The following is a 21,385-nucleotide window of genomic DNA, read 5'->3' on the forward strand; positions in this document are numbered from 1 at the left end:
GAGTCTTTGTATGTGTGTGTATATGTATAATATTTTTAATGTCAAAAGTCATTTTATTATTCTACATGTACAAGTTAATGATTTTTGCTTATGTGATGTTGACAGTCATGTATTTTATGAATTTTTGGGACCAGATTCAAACTGGGTCAATATAAATATAGGAAGTACATAAGAGCAGAATGTTCAGTTCGATGATACATTATTGTCTACAAGATAGTTTACTTTTTATTTTTATTTAATTTCTTACTTATAATTGACACATAACAATTGTATGTATTAACGTGGTACAGTGTGGGCTCACTGCAACCTCTGCCTCCCAGGTTCGAGTGATTCTCCTGCCTCAGCCTCCATGTTATAGGCACCCGCCACCATATCCAGCTAATTTTTGTATTTTTAGTAGAGACAGGGTTTCATCATATTGACCATTCTGGACTTGAACTCCTGACCTCAGGTGATCCGTTCACCTCCGCCTCCCAAAATGCTGGAATTACAGGCGTGAGCCACTGTGCCCAGCCCAGTGTGATGTTTCAAGGCATGAATATATAGTATAATGATCAAATCTGGGTAATACCATATCCATCACTTGAAGCATTTATTATTTATTTGTGGTAACAACGTTAAAAATCTTCTAGCTATCTTGAACTATATACTACATTGTTATTTGCTATAGTCACTCTAATTATTAAGCCCTTTACTTATGTGTTTTGCAAATATTTTCCTTCAGTCTAAGGCTTGTCTTTAAATGTTCTTAATGAAAATTCTTACATATGTATTTTGGTCCACATGTGCCTGAATTTCTCTAAGGGTATGTACCTGGAAATGGAATTGCTGGCCATGATGTATGCTTATCTTCAGCTTTGCTAGATGATGACAAATTGCTTTCTAAATTGGTTCCGCCAAAATATATCTCTTCAGATGTATTTCAGAGCCCCACATCCTTACTGGTAAAGTTGGGTTTCTAAATCTTTGCAAAACTGGCAGGTGGTAATCTTGATTATGGATTAGCACATCAACGAGTGTTTATTTCACTTTTTTATCCATACTTTTACAGGTGTAGTTTTGTTTTTCCAATGGATTTGTAGGAATTTATACATTCTGGATACTCTTTGTCAGTTTAACTATTGAAAATATATTTTCTACCTTTTTACTTCACTTTTCTTGTAAAGCAGTATCTTTTAATGAATAGAACTCAGTTTTAATGGGGTTAACATGTATCCTTTCCCTATGGCTAAATGCTTTTTTATCTCGATTAAGAAATCACATGGTTTTCAATAACTACTGGTCACCCACCTAAGGCTAGAAACAGAAGCATGTAAATACTACTGAGATATTTCTGGGTGTGGGAACTTCATTCATTGAACAATATTTGCCAAGTGCTTTTCATATGCCAAGCACTGTGCCATGAGCTGAGCAAAAAGCAAACAAAAGCCAAAATAAACACCCCCATAGAGCTAACACTGAGGAGGAGGTAGGAGATAGATTTAGCAGTTGTTAAATACCATGCTTTTTTTTTTTTACAAGAGGCAGGGCCAAGAGGTCAGAGAGATACTGTACAGAAGTGGGGTATGGTATGGGGTGTGTGGCCCAACACAAATTCATAAGCTTTCTGAAAACATTATGAGAATTTTTTGTGATTTGTTTTCTTTTCAGCTGATCAGCTATTGTTAGTGTATTTTATGGGTGGCCCAAGACAATTCTTCTTCTTCTAATGTCCCGGGGAAGCCAAAAGATTGGACACCCCTGGATTAAAAGTTGACTATTCAGGAATTGAGGTAATAATAATATAGAACTTAACACTAAATATTTATAATAAGCATATGGCATATTTTGTGTTAAAATCAAAGCCAAATCTATAGCAATTTTATGATCATATTTATTTACGTATTATGTACTATATCAGCCATACAAACTAGACCGTTAACCATGTAACGTAACACTGAACAGATTTGTAAAGTGTGGGGGCTGGTGGTGGCAGTTATGAACACCCACGATCAAAACCCTAACGTTTCGCCTTTAAAAATTACAAAGTAACCTTTGGGAGGCTGAGGCAGGTGGATCGCGAGGTCAGGAGATTGAGACCATCCTGGCTAATATGGTGAAACCCATCTCTACTAAAAATACAAAAAATTAGCTGGATGTGGTGGCACGTGCCTGTAGTCCCAGCTACTTGGGAGGCTGAGGCAGGAGAATTGCTTGAACCCGGGAGGCGGAGGTTGCAGTGAGCCGAGGCTGAGCCACTGCACTCCAGCCTGGTGACATAGTGAGACTCTGTTTAAAAAAAAAATTACAAAGTAGCCTTCAGAAATATTTTCTAAATATTTGAAAGGTGCAATGTGAATATCTTCATAATTGGAATGTTGGAATGAAGTGTGCCTTGGAAGTTTGGACACCTATGCACTCATTAAGCTCCAGGTCTATAGCTGCTTCCTGGAGGTACAGAAGACCCTCCTTGGAAGGACCCATTGGCATGAGACCCCTCGTTAGGATCTGTTTTCTCAAAATGCTTTCAAATACAGCTGAGTATATCATGATAAGAGGTTCAGGGGACATCAATATTCAATACATCTCTTTATCACCAATGAACATATTTTTTTAACCTGAAGGACTAGCTAGTCATGCCATGTAGCAGGATCAGAAATCTCCAATCTTTAGAAGGATTTTTTACTTTTTAGAAAAAAGGGCTATATGCAGACAGACTGGCCCTGGTAGTACTTTACAAATAATTTTGTTTTATTACCAAGAACTGTGTTTGTTTCTTGTGACACATTATAACATTATCTGATTCCTTTTAAAGGGGAAGGCAAGAACTTATCTTTATCTGTATTTAAGTTTTATTTAATCACAAAAGTATTATAACATACTTGACAAAATCCCAAACAATCTAGAAACATACCAAGAAAAAATAAACATTTCCTTTACCACCACTTTCTCAATGCTACCATATCTTCATCACTAAAATTATTATTCATTCATTCAAAAAATATATTGTACTTTTATTTTTTGGTAATCACTGTTCTAGGCACTAATGCCTACAGTTTTTGTGTTCTGGATCTTGCATTCTGGTTGTTAACAGTTTGGAATGTATTTTTTCTATGTACCAATGCAGATATATACATATGAACACACACACATATACCATCGGTCTTTTTTAAAAAACATAAATAGAATTATGTGATAGATATCCATCCGTAGCCTGTTTGTTTTTCCACATAAACCTTCCTTGTTAGTACATGCAGCTCTAGCTTGTTATTTTTGACAACTGCATTGCTTTCTGTGGTGCGAATATTATACTAATACTAATACAAATACAGTATTATTATTTATTATTTGAAAGATGGAAATGTAGGTGATTTCCAATTTTATATTATTACAGAGTGTTACAGTAAACATTCTTTTTTTTTTTTTTAACAGGGCATTAGGGATGATTTATTATTTCTGTTCTTGTCCACTGTAAAAAAGGGAAGCTTAAAAACACAGATGTGGAAGATTCCCAGCCTGAATACAAACTGTATCCAATTTCCAAGTCAAATGTATCCAGACAGCAGGAGACATCTACTGTACAGTAAACATTCTAATATGTATCACTTTATATACCAGTGCTATTAATTTTGAGATAGTTGGTACAGCTATTGTTTTTTTAAGAGAAAGTTTTCAGTGTATCTCAACATTTGAAATGTACTTGCCCTTGGACCAAGCAATTCTTCAAATGTTGAAATATACTGAAAACTTTCTCTTAAATAAAACAACAACAGCTGTACCAGCTTTCAGCTATAAAATGAATAAGCTCAGGGGATCGAATATACAGCATAGTGATTAGAGTTAGCAATTCTACATTGTATGCTTGAAATTTGCTTAAATATTCTGACCACAAAACAATTTTTTTTTTCTCTCTCTCTCTTTTTTTTTTTTAATTGAGACAGAGTCTCATTTTGTTACCCAGGATGGAGTGCAGTGGCATGACCTCGATTCACTGCAACCTCCTCCTCCTGGCTTCAAGTGATTCTCCCACCTAAACCTTCTGAGTAGCTACAGGCATGCCACCACACCTGGCTAATTTTTATATTTTTGGTAGAGATGGGGTTTCACCATGTTGGCCAGGCTGGTCTCAAACTCCTGACCTCAAGTGATCTGCTGCCTCAGCTTCGCAAAGTGCTGGAATTACAGGTGTAAGCCACTGCCTGGCCTGATTTTTTTTTTTTTAATCATTCTGTTAGTACAGTAGTTAGAATCTATCTTTATAGCATTCTTTGGTATTCCATAGAGCACAGCTCTCCCTGGCACTATCTTTCAGGTAATCTTGTGAATTTAATTTTCAGGTTTTATTTAGAATATCATTTGTGCATATTGGTCAAAATTTTCTCAAATATTTAGATCAATTTGGTGAAAAATACTATCTTTAAAGCATCATGTTATCCATGAATATGGTATATCTTCCTATTCAGGTCATGTTATTCAAGTACATAGATTGCAGTAGATAATAATCATAGCAATAAGGGAATGAGAGCTCCATATTAAAAAGATAAGGGCATGTATCTGTTCCAACCTTCATATTCTGCCTATTGAAATTGAGGTAAGATAACTTCTTCCTTTTTCTTGCCTCTCTATTCTTGGCCTGAAGTGTATCCTAGCCTCATCCCTATGCTTTTTCTAAAATTTTCATTTCTACCTTTTGTACTCAGTTGTCCCCATCATGGATCCACATGGTTGATGAATCAGCAGGTTATGGGGCCACAGCTGACATATTTATCTATGATGCATTGGAATCATAACCTAGAGTTTAGGTGATTTTCCCGCTTCCCTCCTGCTGCTACGGTTTTGTTCTCATTCAACCTCTTCCTCATAAACGTATTTTAAAAAGAAAAAAAAAACACGATCAAATATCTTCTTTGTATGCATGCCAGTGTTTTCTGTTTTCTTAGCATGTGAGCAGATGTAGTAATTTTATGTCTACTTTAAATATCTTACCTAATCCTGGGTGCTCATATATTTGGAAGAATAAAATTTAAAAACAAATGAGAACACATGGACACAGGGAGGGGAGCATCAAACACTGGAGTCTGTTGTGGGGGACTAGGGGAAGGACAGCAGGGGGTGAGGAGGTTGCGGAGGGATAACATGTGGAGAAATGCCAGATATAGGTGACGGGGGGACGGAGGCAGCAAACCACCTTGCCGCATAAGCACCTATGCAACAATCCTGCATGAGCTGCACATGACCCTAGAACCTAAAGTACAATAAAAAAAAAAAAAACCCTTAAAAAAATGAGAAGAACAAGGACATGGCTATTTAACAGTAAAAATACTCAATAACATTCTCAACAGAAAATTGCAACCCCATAAAACATTACTTTTTACATTCTGAGCCCTTTATAAAGCAAGAACAAGAATAAAAATTTTATGTGAAAAAAAACAAATGAAATTTTTTTTAAAGAATATAAAACTACTTAATCAGATTGAGCAATGGAGTCAACTTAAGTTTATTTCAGAAAATGATTGCCACAAGATTAAATAATAACAACAACAAAACAACCTTTAAAGATCACCCACTAGACTAGATTTGTTCTTATCAATAAAAGCAATAATACAGTAGAAGAGAGTTGAGCTGTCTTAACAGAAACATCAAACACATGAGAGAAGTCAGGTACATGACTCCGGCAGAGAAGGTAAAACCAGTAGAGGAAAATGAGGGAAGTCGAAGTAAAACTACTCTTGTCTTTGATTTATGAGAGCACTAGTAAAAACACTAGCTTCATACCTGGGTGTTCTCTGTCTCTCTTAATCTGTTTAGTTTCTCATGGAATTTCTTTTCTATGCCATCGTTTTAAAATAGTTTAATTTAATTTTAAGTTCTAGGATACATGTGCCGGATGTGCAGGTTTGTTACATATCTCCATGTTTTAAAATCACCTCACCTTTCCCAACAGAGTGTTTTCCCAACTTGGCATTCTCATCTTCTAAGCACTCATACCTCTGTTTAATAGATGGCTGCAGTCTTGTACACATGTATTTATGATTATTACCTTCTGCTTTTGATTCAACTGGTTCATGATTCCCAAGTGTCCGGTTCAAATCCCCAAGCAGGTAATCTCATTTTGTGGTTGTGTCCTAGATTGCTGGCTGGCTTATCAATTTTCGGCCCTCAGGTCTGGTGCCCTGTGGCCTTGTGGGGACAGATTTTGAGGTACAAAACCTGGGCACCTCAGAAGCAGAGGCTTTGTATGAGGATTGCTCCCTTTGAAAATGCAGTAGTTCAAGCAGGAATCTGAGCCTTGGTCTGTCCAGTTCAGTCAACTACCATCTCAGTGACTATATATTGCCTGATTTGAAATATATAGTCTTCATTGAGTTTTATTCAAAAGAATGCATCAAATATATATTCATAGCATAGTATAGCTATGCGAATTTACAGCATAGTGCTTAAGAAAATGAGGTTTGGAGTAAGAACTAGGTATGTCTCTCTGTGAATTTGGTGAAAGAGTTTTAATCCTTCTATGCCTTGATATCCTGTCTTTTATATCAGGGTTAATAATACTTTTCTCATAGAAGTGTTAAAAGATAATAAAATAATTTTGGTCTAAGAATTAAGGCCAGGAGTGGCATCTCACGTTTGCAATCCCAGCACTTTGGGAGGCTGAGGTGGGCAGATCACGAGGTCAAGAGATCAAGACCATCCTGGCCAACATGGTGAAGCCCCATCTCTACTAAAAATACAAAAATTAGCTAGGTGTGGTGGTCCATGCTTGTAGTCCCAGCTACTTGGGAGGCTGAGGCAAGAGAATTGCTTAAACTGGCGGGCAGAGGTTGCAGTGAGCTGAGATCACGTCACTGCACTCCAGCCTGGCAACAGGGTGAAACTCCATCTCAAAAAAAAAAAAAAAGAAATAACACAGTGCATGTCACACATAGTAAAAACTCAATGTATGATAGCTGTCTCTACCCAACAGCAGCAAAAATAGATTTCTCTCCCAAATATACTGTGCTAATGTTGTTGGTCAGTAGTGTCCTCACTGCTAGAATGTTTACCCAGATTTTTTTCTTAATTAAATAATTTAAATTTATTATTATGATTTCAAATCTTTTTGCTATGTTGTAGAGTTGTCAAGTTTACTAATTGGAGAAAGCCTATAAAATATTTCTGATCTTTTGGCATCAAGTGCTATATTAAGTAACATTTGTAAAGCCTTAAAGGGTATGCAAAATACCCAAATGGTTGTATAGTTTTTTTCTTCTCTTGGTGACAAGTGCCTTCCATGGTCTTCTCTTTCTCAGGCACTTAGAACATTGTGTATGAACAGGAAATGCTGCTTTCTACTTAAACTTTTCCAAGTGTTGCCTGTTGGGGACCTAAAATTATCTTCCTTGGGACATCATTTAGACTTTTCTAATTTGAAACAAATTTCCGTTCAAATTCTGATACGAAACGTGGCATATGAATTCCCCTCCTGTCTTCTGAATCCAGCATTTAGGTTCTAAATAAACAGCCACATTCTAGAAAGCACAAAGGAAAGACCAAAAATAAGATAGTGGGGGAGGCAAAGTTGAAAATACAGCATTTAAGGAAGTAATCTGCATACAGTGTTCTCGACAGCCAAATTCTGAGCCTACTGGGGCATGCCTGTGCTGTCAGAGCAGACAATAGGCTGGGGTATGGAGGAGGAGGAGAAGGGAGCAGCGCATTCATTTGGCATGATCTTGGAAAGGAGTGAACTTCTAACTGTTGGTTAAAATTTGTTTTGTCTCATTTGCTAATGTCACCAAGAAGGATCTTGTTAAAAAATACATATATATATGTGTGTGTATATATATGTATGTATATGTATATATGTATATATTTTTCTTGTTAAAAATATGTATGTACATATATTTTTGTTGTTGTTAAACTAGCTCAGAATATATATATGTGTATATAAATTCCATATATATCCACATACACATCCATATCTATCCACATATACATCCATATATATGTATATTCCATATATATCCATATCCATATTCCATATATATCTATATCTATATATATCCTTTCTTGAGTCTAACTAGTTAGGTAGCTGACCTAAATTTGGAGAAAGTTTAGGAGTCTCAGCCCTTGAGATATTCTAAGTAGCCTAACAAATGTAAAGGGTCACTGACATTAACTCAAATTCCTACAAACTCAACATATGAGGCGCTGGCACTTTTAAGCAGGGATTTTGGACATACTCCCTTGAGCAAAGCCAAATTTTCTTTCATTCTTTTTTTTTTTTTTTAGTTAAGACATGGTACAGAGTGCTGCTTTATGGACAAATCTCAGTGTGCTAGTTGTAACTCTAGTCACTTTCTCTTTCAATGAATGGAGGTTAGCATTGCATGAAAAATTGCCAACAGATAGACTAGTCTTGCTACTCAAAGTATGGTACATGGAGCAGCAATGCCAGCACCACGTAGGTGCTTGTTAAAAATGTACAATCTCAGCACCATCCCCGATGAACTCAAGTGGAATCTACATGTTAACAAGATTCCTAGGTGACTGCCTGTTAAAGTTTGAGAGGACTGGTCTAGAAGAGCATGGTTCCACACAGTGTGGAAGGGAACTTTTATTCTTAACTCCATCACTAATTTGCATTTTGAAAAGATCACTTACTGTTTTTCTGGAATCCTTCATCCATAAAATAAAAATAGTTTTCATCTTCCTTGACAAAACACTTGTGAGGTGAGATAAGATAGATTTTAAAGTGCCTTATGTGGCAAAATCAAAGTCCTGCTGTTTTATGTAGGAAGACAAATATACACTAGAGAGGAAGGATAAAAATTGCATTGGAAACACTTGGCCGTCAGACAAAATTCATTTATTTTGCTTCAGAAGATAAGGGGGGTGGAAATAATTAATTTGGCTCCCGTTTCCAATGGGAAAAAGACAAGCGGTCTTTTCTGCCAATCTTTTTTCCTTGCTCTGTATGATCTGGTAAAATAAGAGAAATAATGTAGTGTTTTCTACTATGAAATTCTAATTTAGAAAAATATTTGCATAAAAAGCAAAAGGGAGATTTTAAAAATACTACTTTACTGAAAAGCCTGTTGGGGTTACCAGGGTAGCCAGAAAGGTTTGATAAGCCTGTAGTAGTCTTAGTATGGCAATTGAGAAGGATCCTCCCATTTGCTTTGGGGTCAGGTAGAAGCTGTATTTTGTTTTGCGTTTATACCTTTTGGGTCCTTTTTTGTCCTATGATCCTACTTGTCACCTGCTTCCATTATTATTGGATGTTCATTGTATGGCCCTGCGAAGACCTAAGCACCAGCCATCAGCAACAATAAAAACAATATAATGTCCCTGATTGGGTCATGGAATCGGGGCACAGGTGCATCCCCTGAGTATTTAGTGATATGTTGTAGACCCCTTAGATTATGACACATAAAAAAGCCAGTAAGGGTATTTTCTTGTCTCCTAATGCCAGCATTTATTCTTTTACTGTTTTATGCTTGTGGGTAATTCTGGGATCAGGTTATTAGAGATCAGACACACAGTCTTTCAGTTCCAGGCTTTCTCTGAGGAGAGAGGGGTGCCCGAGAGGCAGGAAGCTGAGTGATAATTTACCTTTCATATTATCCTCGTTTCCTGAACAGCTTTAATCCTGTCTGAACATACATACTTCTTGCCATTATCTCATTTTTGGATGAATTCAAATAGAAGATGTTCTTTTTTTTTTTTTTTTTTTTTACTTAATATGTGAATTTTAGATGAATTCTGTTTTCATGTCTGGTTACCCCAACAGGGTCACTTTATTTGTTTGTTAATTTTAAAGTTTAAGTATTTATTGGGAGATCAAGTTCTATATACATGTACACAGCTGCCCACCCCAAAGTTTAAGTTAGAAAAAGAAATGGAGGAGGGGGAGGAAGATACCCTTAAGATATTTTTAACATAAAGATCATATATCTTCATGTAAATATATTAAATAATAATAAAGCTATCCAAAAGGAAGTTCCATTTATTTTTCATGTAGGGAATATATTCTATTCCATGTTATCCCAAGATTCTAAAGTTATTTTTATCTTTACTGATATAATATCTATTGATTTTAAATATAATAATTGTTACTCTGACATAATTACAAATGAAATGTGTTAGTCAAAAATATTTGTTTCTTTTAGTGGCTCAATTGGTAGGTTGTTTTCTATCACAGTCTTTGGTAGCACAATTAGCTACTTGGTGAACACACAGAAATGTAAAAAAAACATTCTATTTATCTTTGTCATACTCTTGTTTACTCATTGATGTTTGTTAAATATATATTCCTTAATTCAAAAGTAGTGTGGTATTGAAAGCTGTGTGTTTATGCCTTAATCTAAATAGAATTCTACCTGGCTAGCTGTATTTAAGAAAAAAAAAGGACATGTGAAATTACCGTGTGTCTGAAAACTGAAAACTCCAAGTCCTCAATCCTAATGTTCCCTTTGGAAGTCGGATTTCTTTCCACTTAATCTCCTTAAGACTTTCTAGTGTCTCCAGCTTAACGCCAGGACTGTGGCCATCTTAGTATTTCTGCTGTGTAGCATCAGTTCTCATGACAATCTCATAAATGACTCCTTTTTTACAACTTTATTGAGATGTATTTCACATACCATAAAATTCACACATAAAAGTGTACAGTTCAGTGGATTTTAGTATATTCAGAATTGTGTAACTGTCATCACAATCCAATTTTGGAACACTTCAGCATCACAAAAAGAAATCCCTACACATTAGCTGCCATTCCTCATTCTCGCTTGTCCTCTCCCAGACCCCAGGCAATTATTATTCTAGTTTCTGTCTCTGTGGGTTTGTCTAATCTGGACATTTCATATAAATGGAGTCACGCAATATGTGGTTGTTTGTGACTGGCTTCTTTTACTTAGCAAAATGTTTTCACGGTTCACCCATGTTATGGTACTGTGGATAATTGAGTACTTTATTACTTTTAATTATTGAATAATCTGTTGCATGCAAATGGCACATTTTGTTTTTCTTTTCATCAGCTGATGAACATTTAGGCTCTTCCCACTTTTAGTCTGTTAGGAACAATGCTGCTGAGAGCATTCATGTACCATTTTTGTGTGAAGATATGTTTTCAGTTCTCTTGGGGATTTATGTAGGAGTGGAATTGCTGTGGCACAAGCTAAACTCCATGTTTAGCATTTTGAGAAATGGACAATCTATTTTCTAAAGTGACAACTCCAATTAGCTGATTATAGTGGCATGCACCTGTAGTCACAGCTACTTGGGAGGCTGAGGCCAGAGAATCTAGTGAGTCCAGGGGTTCAAGGCTGCAATGAGCTATAATCGTGCCACTGCACTCCAGCTCAGGTGACAGACCAAGACCCTGTCTTTAAAAAATGAATAATAAAATAAAATAAAAGTAGCAGCTCTGTTTTACGTTCCCACTAGCAATGTATGAGGATTCCAATTTATCCACATCCTCACCCACACTTTCTACTGTCTGTCTTTTTAATTGTAGCCACCCTGATAGGTGTGAAGGCACATCTCATTGTGGTTTTGGCTTGCATTTCCCTCAGGACTGATGATATTGAGCATCTTTTCATGTGATTATTGACACTTTTGATGTCTGCACATGGCCTGAGCCAAAAGTCTAACTGTCTTCAGATGTAGTTTTGAATATTTTCTTCCCTTTATTGTGAGATGATTTGGTAGAGAAAAAAGAGGTTGTGGCGACGAACACTTTAAGTCAGTTAAGAAGTTAGTGCATCATCTTTGCTTTCCATTTTGTGAAAGAATATCGGTGGCTTTCTGGGATAGATGAGGGGAAACTGATTCTTGCTTAAATACTTCTAATGGTAGAGAAGTAAACGCTAAGATATGTGAGGTTTGCTTGGTTTTGATGCTCCTAGGTTCCCATTAAATGCTTTTCTCTACCCTGTGGAGAGGCTGTTTTTCTAGTTCCTCTAATGCCATACTTTCTATAGAATCCTCCTTCAAGCTGGTTCTGTGGACAGGAAGTGAAACATATAAACATTAAGGAGTATGTAGTGGGAAGAGAAATCTCATTGTGTTTCTTTCCCAAGCTTATTTTCAGGGAATAAAGAAATAACAGACTGTCATTCTTAGAAATTAAAGCAACATCAAGAGATGAAGATTTTCTTTGAGTAACCTCTGTATCATTTGAGGCCCATCCAGGTGCCTGTGATTGAAAACTGAACCCAGGGTAGCTTAATATGGGTAACATATTAGCTCCCATAGGCCAAGAGGGCTCCAACGGCATCATCAAGATCTGTGTCTCAGAATGGGTTGCCTCCAGGATCATTATTCTGGGGATACTTCCTGGAGCTCACATTATCACAACATAAAGTTTAAGAAAAAGAGAGATTACTTATCTGATATCCAAACTAAAGTCTTGGAACTGAGTCTTCCTGGGCCCGGATGGCCTGACCAGAGATACTTGTTCATCTCTGAATCAATGACTGTGGCCAGAATGGTGGAACTGCCATTGGCCTCGTCTAGTCCGTATGGTCCCCAGTAGATCCTGTGGTGGAGTCGCTTCACTGCAGTCATGTGGGCCGAGGCTGGCAAAGTGCAGTTGGGAAGGGAGGTGGAGTCTGTGTGGCAAAATGAGGAAGATCACTTTCTACTCAAAACCACAGACCACAGACAGGTTTCCTCTCTCAAAGCGTAGTTCTGGGAAGAACATTAAGAAATCATCTAGGGCAGTAGTAATTAAACTTTAGCATGGGTATACTTTGCTAGGGTTTATTTGTCCCACCATTGTATTTTAGAGTCGATATTGGTCTACTTGTATGGGTTTACAGATGGAGATGAATTTTGCCTCAGGATGAATTACTTCCCCACTGAGTTGCACCAGTACTTGGTTTAGACGATAATTTGTTTTTTTGATTTTGTTTTTTGAGATGGAGTCTCACTCTGTAGCCCAAGCTGGATCGCAGTGGTATGATCTCAGCTCACTGCAATCTCCACCTTCCGGTTCAATCTATTCTCCTGCCTTAGCCTCCCAAGTAGCAGGGATTACAGGATGTGCCACCATGCCTGGCTAATTTTTTGTATTTTAGTAGACATGGGGTTTTACCATATTGCCAAGGGTGGTCTTGAACTCCTGATCTCAGGCGATCTGCCCACCTCAGTCTCCCAAAGTGTTGGGATTACAGGCATGAGTCACCACACCTGGCCTGGATGATATTTGGATGAGCTTTCGGTCTTAGAGTTGATGGTGGAATGGGTTAAGACTTTTCAAGTTGTTGGGATGAGGTGGATGTATTGTACGTGAGAAATACATGAATTTGGGAAGTTGGAGGGTGGACTATGTGTGGGTTGAATTGTGTCCCTCTAAAATTCATATGTTGGGCTGGTGTGGTGGCTCATGCCTGTAATCCCAGCAACCTTGGGAGGCTGAGACGGGCGGATTACCTGAGGTCAGGAGCTCGAGACCAGCCTGGGCAACATGGTGAAACCCTGTCTCTGCTAAAAATACAAAAATGATCCAAGCATGATAGCAGGTGCCTGTAATCCCAGCTACTTGGGAGGCTGAGACAGGAGAATCACTTGAACCTTGGAGGCGGAGGTTGTAGTGAGCAGGGATTGTTGCACTCTAGCCTGGGCGACAATAGTGAAACTCATCTCAAAAAAAAAAAAAGAATGAAATTTATATGTTGAAGTCCTAACCCCTCGTACCTCAGAATGTGACCTTATTGGGAAATGGATTTGTTGCAGATTTAACATGTTAAAACGAGGGCAGGCTGGGCATGGTGGCTGACGCCTGTAATCCCAGCACTTTGGGAGGGTGAGGCAGGTGAATGACCTGAGGTCGGGAGTTCAAGACCAGCCTGATCAACATGGAGAAACCCTGTCTCTACTGAAAATCCAAAATTAGCTGGGTGTGGTGGCACATCCCTGTAATCCCAACTACTTGGAAGGCTGAGGCAGGAGAATTGCTTGAACCTGGCAGGCAGAGATTGCGGTGAGCCAAGATGGCACCATTGCACTCCAGCCCGGGCAACAAGAGCAAAACTCCATCTCAAAAAAAAAAAATAAAGGGCAGTAGGGTAGGTTCCTAATCCAATATAACTGATATCCTAATAAACAGGGAAGTTTGGACACAGAGACAGGCACATAGGGAGCATCCCACGTGAATACTGTAGTTATGCTGCCACAAACCAAAGAACCACTTGAAGCCAGAAGAGAGAAATAACTCCTTCCCTGGTGCCTCAGAGGGCACATGGCTCAGCAGTAACAAAATACCGAAAACTAGATGGCTTAGACAGCAAACGTATATTGTCTTTCAGTTCTGGAAAGAAGTCTGAGGTGAAGGTGCCCATAGGCTGTGCTTTAGGACCACAGTATTGAGTGTTTTCTCCTTGATTTTTCACTGGGTTTATTGTTATTGCTTTCTTTCTTCTTCTTTTCTTTTTTTCAAATAGAAGAGACAAAAGTGTCTGAAGATGACGAAATGGAGAAGCTGTACAAATCATTAGAGCAAGCTAGTCTATCTCCTCTTGGGGACCGACGACCTTCCACTAAAAAGGAGTTGAGAAAATCCTTTGTTAAGCGGTGTAAAAATCCATCCATCAACGAGAAACTCCACAAAATCCGAACGTTGAATAGCACATTAAAGGTAACAAAATTTCAAATCATGGATGAACTCCAGGATGTGGGGCAAGAAATGGCTGGTTCTGCAGAGAGATTCTTGCTAATCACAGCGTGTTTGTGTGGGTGCAGGGAAGGGCTGTGAAAGTAAATATAATCTTGATAGGGTGTGATGACCTTGACAGTCTTAAAGCACTAGGACGTGCACACAGTAGCACCCAAGGCAGTTTTTCACAATAGGCCTTGATTTTTGCATTCACTCTGATATAAAATTTTAAATTTTAATCTCCTAGACAGCAAGGACCATGCATAATTTGTTTTTGTAACCCTTATACCTAGCATAGTACCTACTTCAATAAATGTTGATGAGAGACAGAGATCATCCACTGGTGAGAAGAAACAGTCATATAAATAAGATCTCCAGTTTTCATGTGATTCATGCAAGGGTGCCATTCTTCTGGACTACAGCCAGAAGAAAATGTCTTGATTTCAGCTACAGCAGATACTTAGTGACTGTCAGCTGTGGGGGCTCTAGCCAGGAAGCACCGTGAGAGACCCACGGTGGGAAGTACACACTTTGTGGTAATAGACCAGCAGATGTTTTCACAATGGGAATAAGGGACAGTGTACGGGAAGCACTGAAGCTATTTTCAGGGCCTCCCTGAGCCGAAATGGTTCTTCATAACACAAGTGTCCTGCTTTCACATTTAGATTATAACATGAACAGGTGGAGGCCAGGATGTTTTGTAAAATAGTCCTGATTTAGCAGACGATTTATCTGAAAAGCTTTGATAGATTCTGCAAGCGAATTTTGTTTTGTATATGGCCGTTGGCATTAAGAACCTGAGTCATTTTCCAGGAAGAAATGTCAGCCATTGAAAGGACAAGGCTACAAAGGCAGACTGAGTGGCTGTTAGTCAGACGTCCCAGTTAGTCAGTAGAACATCTAAATGCCCTAAAAAACTGCAAAAATGAGGCTGGAATGGAAGAGGAAAAGTGAATTTTAATTATACTGCGAAAATACAAATGCAGAGAAAGTCATTCCTATTTAATATTACATTTTTTAATGATGATAAAAGATATCACCAGTCATCATTTCACAGTATGTACAAAGCTAATGAATATGTTTGATTATTCAATGTAGTATGTCACATGTGTTGGGATTTTGCTGTCTTCTTTGTCTGTGATAGCTGATATGAGTGAGTAAATATTTCATTGAGCAAGTATTTTCTGACTCTTACTGTGTACCAGCTACTATTCTAGGTGACTGGGACCATTGAATGGACTCTACTCGGGGTAGAAACAGAGGAAAACGAATACCGGGGGTGGAAACAGAGGAAAACGAATACTGGGGGTGGAAACAGAGGAAAATGAATACGTGATTAAAATGAAGTGCAAAAATACTATGGTTGAGATGTTCTCAGGGTGCTTTGGTGGCCCAGAGGGGGAAAGTGGCTTACTGGGGGCATTAGGAACAATGTCACGAAGCCAGTGAGTCAGGAAGAAATGAATGCCAAGGGAAGGACATACAAGGAAGTGGAATGTCTGTCAATGGATAATAGTTGTAGTCCATGTTGGGAGAAGCAGGAAGTAGAGGCCAAGGAGAGGTTTGAGTCATTACTAGGAGAAAGACTGTGGCCTCAGGCCTTCCATAGAGCAGCAGACTCAGGATTCTAGATCTTTAAGGCACCATGCCCTCAGCTGGCCACTGGGGGCCCAAGTTTGTGAAAAGAATTAGTGTTACCTGTTACTGTTCCCTATGAGTCTCTGTGACCTCATGCACTCTGTGCACTATGACTATGTCAGTGGTGAAGTCAGCAGCCATGGCTTTTCTGCCAGTGTATCAGTTATCCAATGCTAAGTAACAGATTATCCCAAAGCTTAGCAACTTCAAACAATTAGCATTTATTATTTCAAAATGTCTGTGGCCAGGAATCTGGGTGTGGCTTGGTCGAATGCCTCTGTCCCCAGGTCTCTCACAAGGCTGTGATCAAGGTTTCTGTTGGGGTTGCATTCATTCCTCCACGGAGAGGGATTAGTTTCTAAGCTCTTGCCTGTAGTTAATTGGCAGGATTCAGGTGCTTTCAGGTTGTTGGACTGAGGGTCTCGGTTGCTCTCCAGCTGTTGGCCAGGGGCTACCCTCAGTTCCTTGCCACAGGGGCTTCTCCATAGGGCAGCTCACAACTTGGAAAGCAACACAGTGAGAGTGGGTGAGCAAGCTGGGTTATAAGCCAGTGGCAGTAATGACATCACATTACTTTTGCAGTATTCTATTCAGTAGAAGGAAGTCATTAGGTCATCTCATTTTCAGGGAGGAGTTACACAAGGCCTTGGATACCAGGAAGCAGAGAAGACTGGGGGCCCGCTCAGGGCTGCCTGCCCCATGCTGCTGGGCAACTGCTCTCTCTGGACATTTGTGGGAAGCAGCCCTTTCCACAGGTCCCTCAGGTCTCCCCAGAGCATAGTGCTGGGGGCTGATGAAATGTCACAGGACCCACGTCAGGCAGTCCTAGTAACCTCAGGAGGTAGGAGGACATGTTGATGTGGAAATTGACCTTGCCAAAGAAGCCAAACAAAAGCAAAGCACATCAAACTATTCGAAGGAGAGAGAGAACTTGATACATGTATTCGTGTTCATGTTGGAAAGGTATAATAATTATTTCTCACTGTTTTTAAAATTCAAAGCAGTCAAGAGGGTGGTTGCCTTTGAGGAAGAAGAGAGAATGGGACTGAGGGGGAGCAAATGGAGCTTCTGAGTGGTGGGTATGGGTCCTTCTGTGACCTTGGTAGTAGTTGTATGGAAGGATTTATTTTGTGATAATTCTTTAAGCACTAACTTTTCTATTTGTGCGCTTTTCTCTGTGTATGATACATGGCACAGAGAATATGTCATACACAGAGGAAATGTTTGTTTTTTAAAAACTTCAAAGTAGGAGTGTGGGCAAGCAAAGACAACAGTTTCATGCAGAAGCTAGGAAACTGTTTTAACAGTAATGTTTATATTTGCTGTAGACGCATTCCGTAAATAAGAAAAATCCCAGCACTGGGATATTACAGGAATGATTACACTCCAGGGAAATTCTTCTAGGAAGTTGAGCAAACTTCCAAGTTGAATCTGAGCAAAAGTTGATCGTATTATGTTTTACACCAAATGTAGATATTTAGGAATTTCTAACAGTTCAACATTCACTGACTTTCGGCCAAGCCTGTTTTTATTTTAAAATAAATTATTAATGGAATAATTAATGGGTCCAACTGGAACTCTCTCTGAGTTACTCTGGCCTATGTCAAAAGTCGCCCCCTCTTCCCCATAACTGCTCTGGTGGAACCCATTTCCAATGCTTAAGTCTTGAGCCAAGCCATGCACTGACTATTTGGAGTAAAAACTGAAAGTATAGCACTCTCTTTCATGATATTTTTGGAATCCTTGCCAAACTTTCCTTGCCCACCAGAAAGCAGAGCGGATGTTGTGAAAATAGTTCAAAGCCCTCCAAAAGCCTCCTGCGCCATCCAGAAGAAGCTGGGCTGCTGGACAAGGCTCAGCCCAAGGGTGCCTGGTGTAGGAACGAGCTTGGAACGTTCTGTTGTTTCATTAATTTCCTTCTTCTGTATTATTGTCTACATTTTTTTCTTTCATCTGTAAAAGAATTAACACAGATTTGAGCCAAGTGGTAAAACATTTGAACTACTTAGAGCCAAAAGCCATGTGAGAAGTGTCAGCTTAATGCCCAAAGCGGAAAAGACCCTTTTCTAAAAATGTTATTAGATGTAAAGAGGGGTTAATTTATGTTTGCCTTTCCAAAGTCAGTTTCCCCAATTTTTATTAATCTTCAGAGATCTTATGTAGTTTTTTAACATGATGAATTAGGATCTTCCTCTGAAGATTTAGATGTCTAAATTTCTTTAGAACAAAATAAAACACCTTAAATAACTTTATATTAATAGCACTGTGAGGATGAAAGCTTTTTTTTTTTTTGGTTTTTTGGAAATGTTGTTTTTGAAGCATAGATATTGAAAACTCAGAGAGAAGCAATCTTCTCTTTTGGCCCTGCCTGACTTTCTATAAACAATCCCTCTACTTTGCTACTGCACTGTTTTTTCTCCGTTTTGGAAGGAAGGCTTCCTATCTTTATCCATCTATCTGTCTGTCTATCTATCTGTCTATCTATCATCTATCTATCTGTCATACTATCTATCTAGCTGTCTATTAATATCTATCATCTATCTATTTATCTAACTAATTATCTACCAATCAATCAATGTCTAGTTTCTTTGTTTAATGGAAAGGATTTCCTCAGACTCCAAAGATGGTTCAGAATACAAAAGAGAATAAAAAGCAAATGGGTAATTCATTTATTTTTTATTTTATATACTCATTTTTTTGACAGGTATTCAATGAATATCTACATGTTTCAGTCATTCTTTCAGACACTTGGGGCTCTAGCAATGGGCATATCAAGACAAAAGGCCTGCCTTCCTAAAGCTTATGTTTTAGTAGGAGAATAAACATAATTGACTATTAAATTTTATAATATGATAAGTGATGATAGATTTGATAAAGAATAGAAAAGAGATTGATAGAAAATGTTGAGGAATTGATATTTAATTAAGAAAGGCATGAAAGGCCTCTTTAAAAGACATAATTTGTGTAAAATCTGGAAAAGGAAAGGGAATGAGGCTTGAGGTTTTCTGACGCAGAATGCTGCAGGCAAAAGGAACAAAAATGGAAACACCTTGGGGTGGAAGTGTGCTTGGGCATTTAAGGAAGAGCAGGGAGGTCAGTTAGCTGGAATGTAGTGGGGCTGGAGCACGGGGTGCAGCAGTGGGCCAGAGGGACAGCAGGGACTCGTGCCATAGGGGACCTCATTGCCATTGCAAACACCAGCTTCTACTCGGAGTAGGACAGTGACCCTTTGGAAGGTTCTGAACAGAGGTATGGCATGCTTTGTATCATGTTTGAAGGTAGAACCATCAGGATTTGCTGGTGGATTGGGTGTGATAGAAGGAGTCACGAATGACTCCAGTGTTTGCCCTGAGCAACTGGAAAGGTGGAGTTACCATTCAGTGCTTTGTGGAAGACTGCGGTGGGAACAGGGTTTGGTGTGTATTGGAACTTAGTGGGTGGGGCGGGGATGTAGAGAACAAGAGGAACTTAGCTTTGGACGTGTTATTTTTGAGATGCCTCTTCGGGGTTGATGTGGAACTGCTGAAGAGGAAGTTTAGACAAATGATTATGGAGTCCAGGGGAGAAGTAAAAAGAGATATAAATTTGGGACCATCAGCGCATAGGAAGAGTGGGAGAGATTACATGTGATTACCAAGAGTGTGAATATAGATAGAGCAGAGAAGAGGCTGCAAGCTGGGGCTCTCCTGGAACACCCTAGTGAGAAGAGGTGGTGTGATGAGGGGAACCAGCAACTGAGGTGAGAGTAGGTAGCCATTGTGGGATGAGACAAATCACAGAGGCACAATGATGGAAGTGTTCAAGAAGGAGGAGTAGTCAGTCATTTTAGGGGCTTCTGTTTAACATTGATTTAATGGATTATTGGATTTAACAACATGGAGGTCACTGATGGTCTTCACGAGAGTAGTTTTGGTAAATGGTGGGGGCCAAAGCCTGGAGGGAGTGAATCTGTGAAAGAATGGGCCACTGGAGACAAGGAGAAAGTGGAGCATTTGCTGGACAGGGATTTGGGGGCAGAGAGGACTTTGAAGACGGAAGAAATAACAGCGAACGTGTATGCCAGTGAGACCACCAGAGGGGAGCTGGGAAGTTGGTGAGTCACAGGAGAGAAGAGAGTTGCTGGGATGAATTTCTTGAGTAGGAGAGTGGGGGCCATTGTGCCGAAGCGCAGAGACTGGCTTTTGCTAGGAGCACAGATGCTCCATCTCTGTGAACAGTGGGGAAGGCAGCATAGATTTGCATCCATGTCGTTCGTGGGCCACAGGAACTTGGGAGAAGTGCTCTTCTGATGGTTTCCATTTCCTCAAAAAAGAGAAAGCAAGGCCATAAGCTGCGAGTGAGGATGAGAGAGGGGGTTTGAGATGAGATTTTGAAATAGTCATTTGGGCGACTCCCAGAAAAGGGATGTGAAAGGTGATGACCAGAGAGTAGTGAAAATCCACTTATTGGCAGTGGTTGTGAAGTTTTAGCTTCACACATGCTGTTCTGGGGATAGTCAAAAAGGGTAGTTCAATCATATGCAGGAATTGAATGTCTGCATGGCACTCAGCATTGTGTTGGGTGCAGGGAACACAGGCACAAAGGAAATGTTTCTTATCATCTTTAAGCTTTAGAAGAGGTGGCATGACTCATCCATAAATACCTAAATGTACCTTGGTAAATTCTCAGAGGGTTTCAGAATATTGGAAGGCATGAGAACATAAAAACTTAAAAGCTTATCAGTCCAATATTGGGGGTACAGAGAAGGTTTCCTGGATAATGTGATGCCTTAAATGAGTGTAGACATATGGGTTATGAAAAATTGGGTAGGCCGGGCGCAGTGGCTCATGCCTGTAATTCCAGCACTTTGGGAGGCTGAGGTGAGCGGATCACGAGTTTCAGACCAGTCTGGACAACATGGTGAAACCCTGTCTCTACTAAAAATACAAAAATTAGCCAGGCATGGTGGTGCATACCTGTAGTCCCAGCTGCTTGGGAGGCTGAGGCAGGAGAATTGCTTGAATGTAGGAGGTGGAGGTTGCAGTGAGATGAGATCGGGTCACTGCACTCCAGCCTGGGCAGGAGTGAGACTGTTTCAAAAATTAAATAAATAAAGGCCGGGTGCAGTGGCTCACGCCTTTAACCTCAGCACTT

General features: G+C 39.3%; 1 protein-coding gene across 4 annotated transcripts in view; it reads left to right on the plus strand.

Moving 5' to 3' along the window:
- IPCEF1 (interaction protein for cytohesin exchange factors 1) overlaps positions 1–21,385 on the plus strand; it is a 190,345-nt gene that overhangs the window by 162,069 nt on the left and 6,891 nt on the right. For all 4 annotated transcript variants that reach the window (XM_012452080.2, XM_064360538.1, XM_064360537.1 and 1 more), the window contains one exon: positions 14,403–14,596. In XM_012452080.2, coding sequence (XP_012307503.1) covers positions 14,403–14,596 — 194 coding nt within the window. The remainder of the gene's footprint in view (positions 1–14,402; positions 14,597–21,385) is intronic.

The sequence above is a fragment of the Aotus nancymaae genome, unplaced genomic scaffold, assembly GCF_030222135.1.
Source record: "Aotus nancymaae isolate 86718 unplaced genomic scaffold, 86718_ANA_hifiasm-v0.15.2.pri h1tg000040l, whole genome shotgun sequence".
In the NCBI taxonomy this organism is placed as follows: Eukaryota; Metazoa; Chordata; class Mammalia; order Primates; family Aotidae; genus Aotus; species Aotus nancymaae.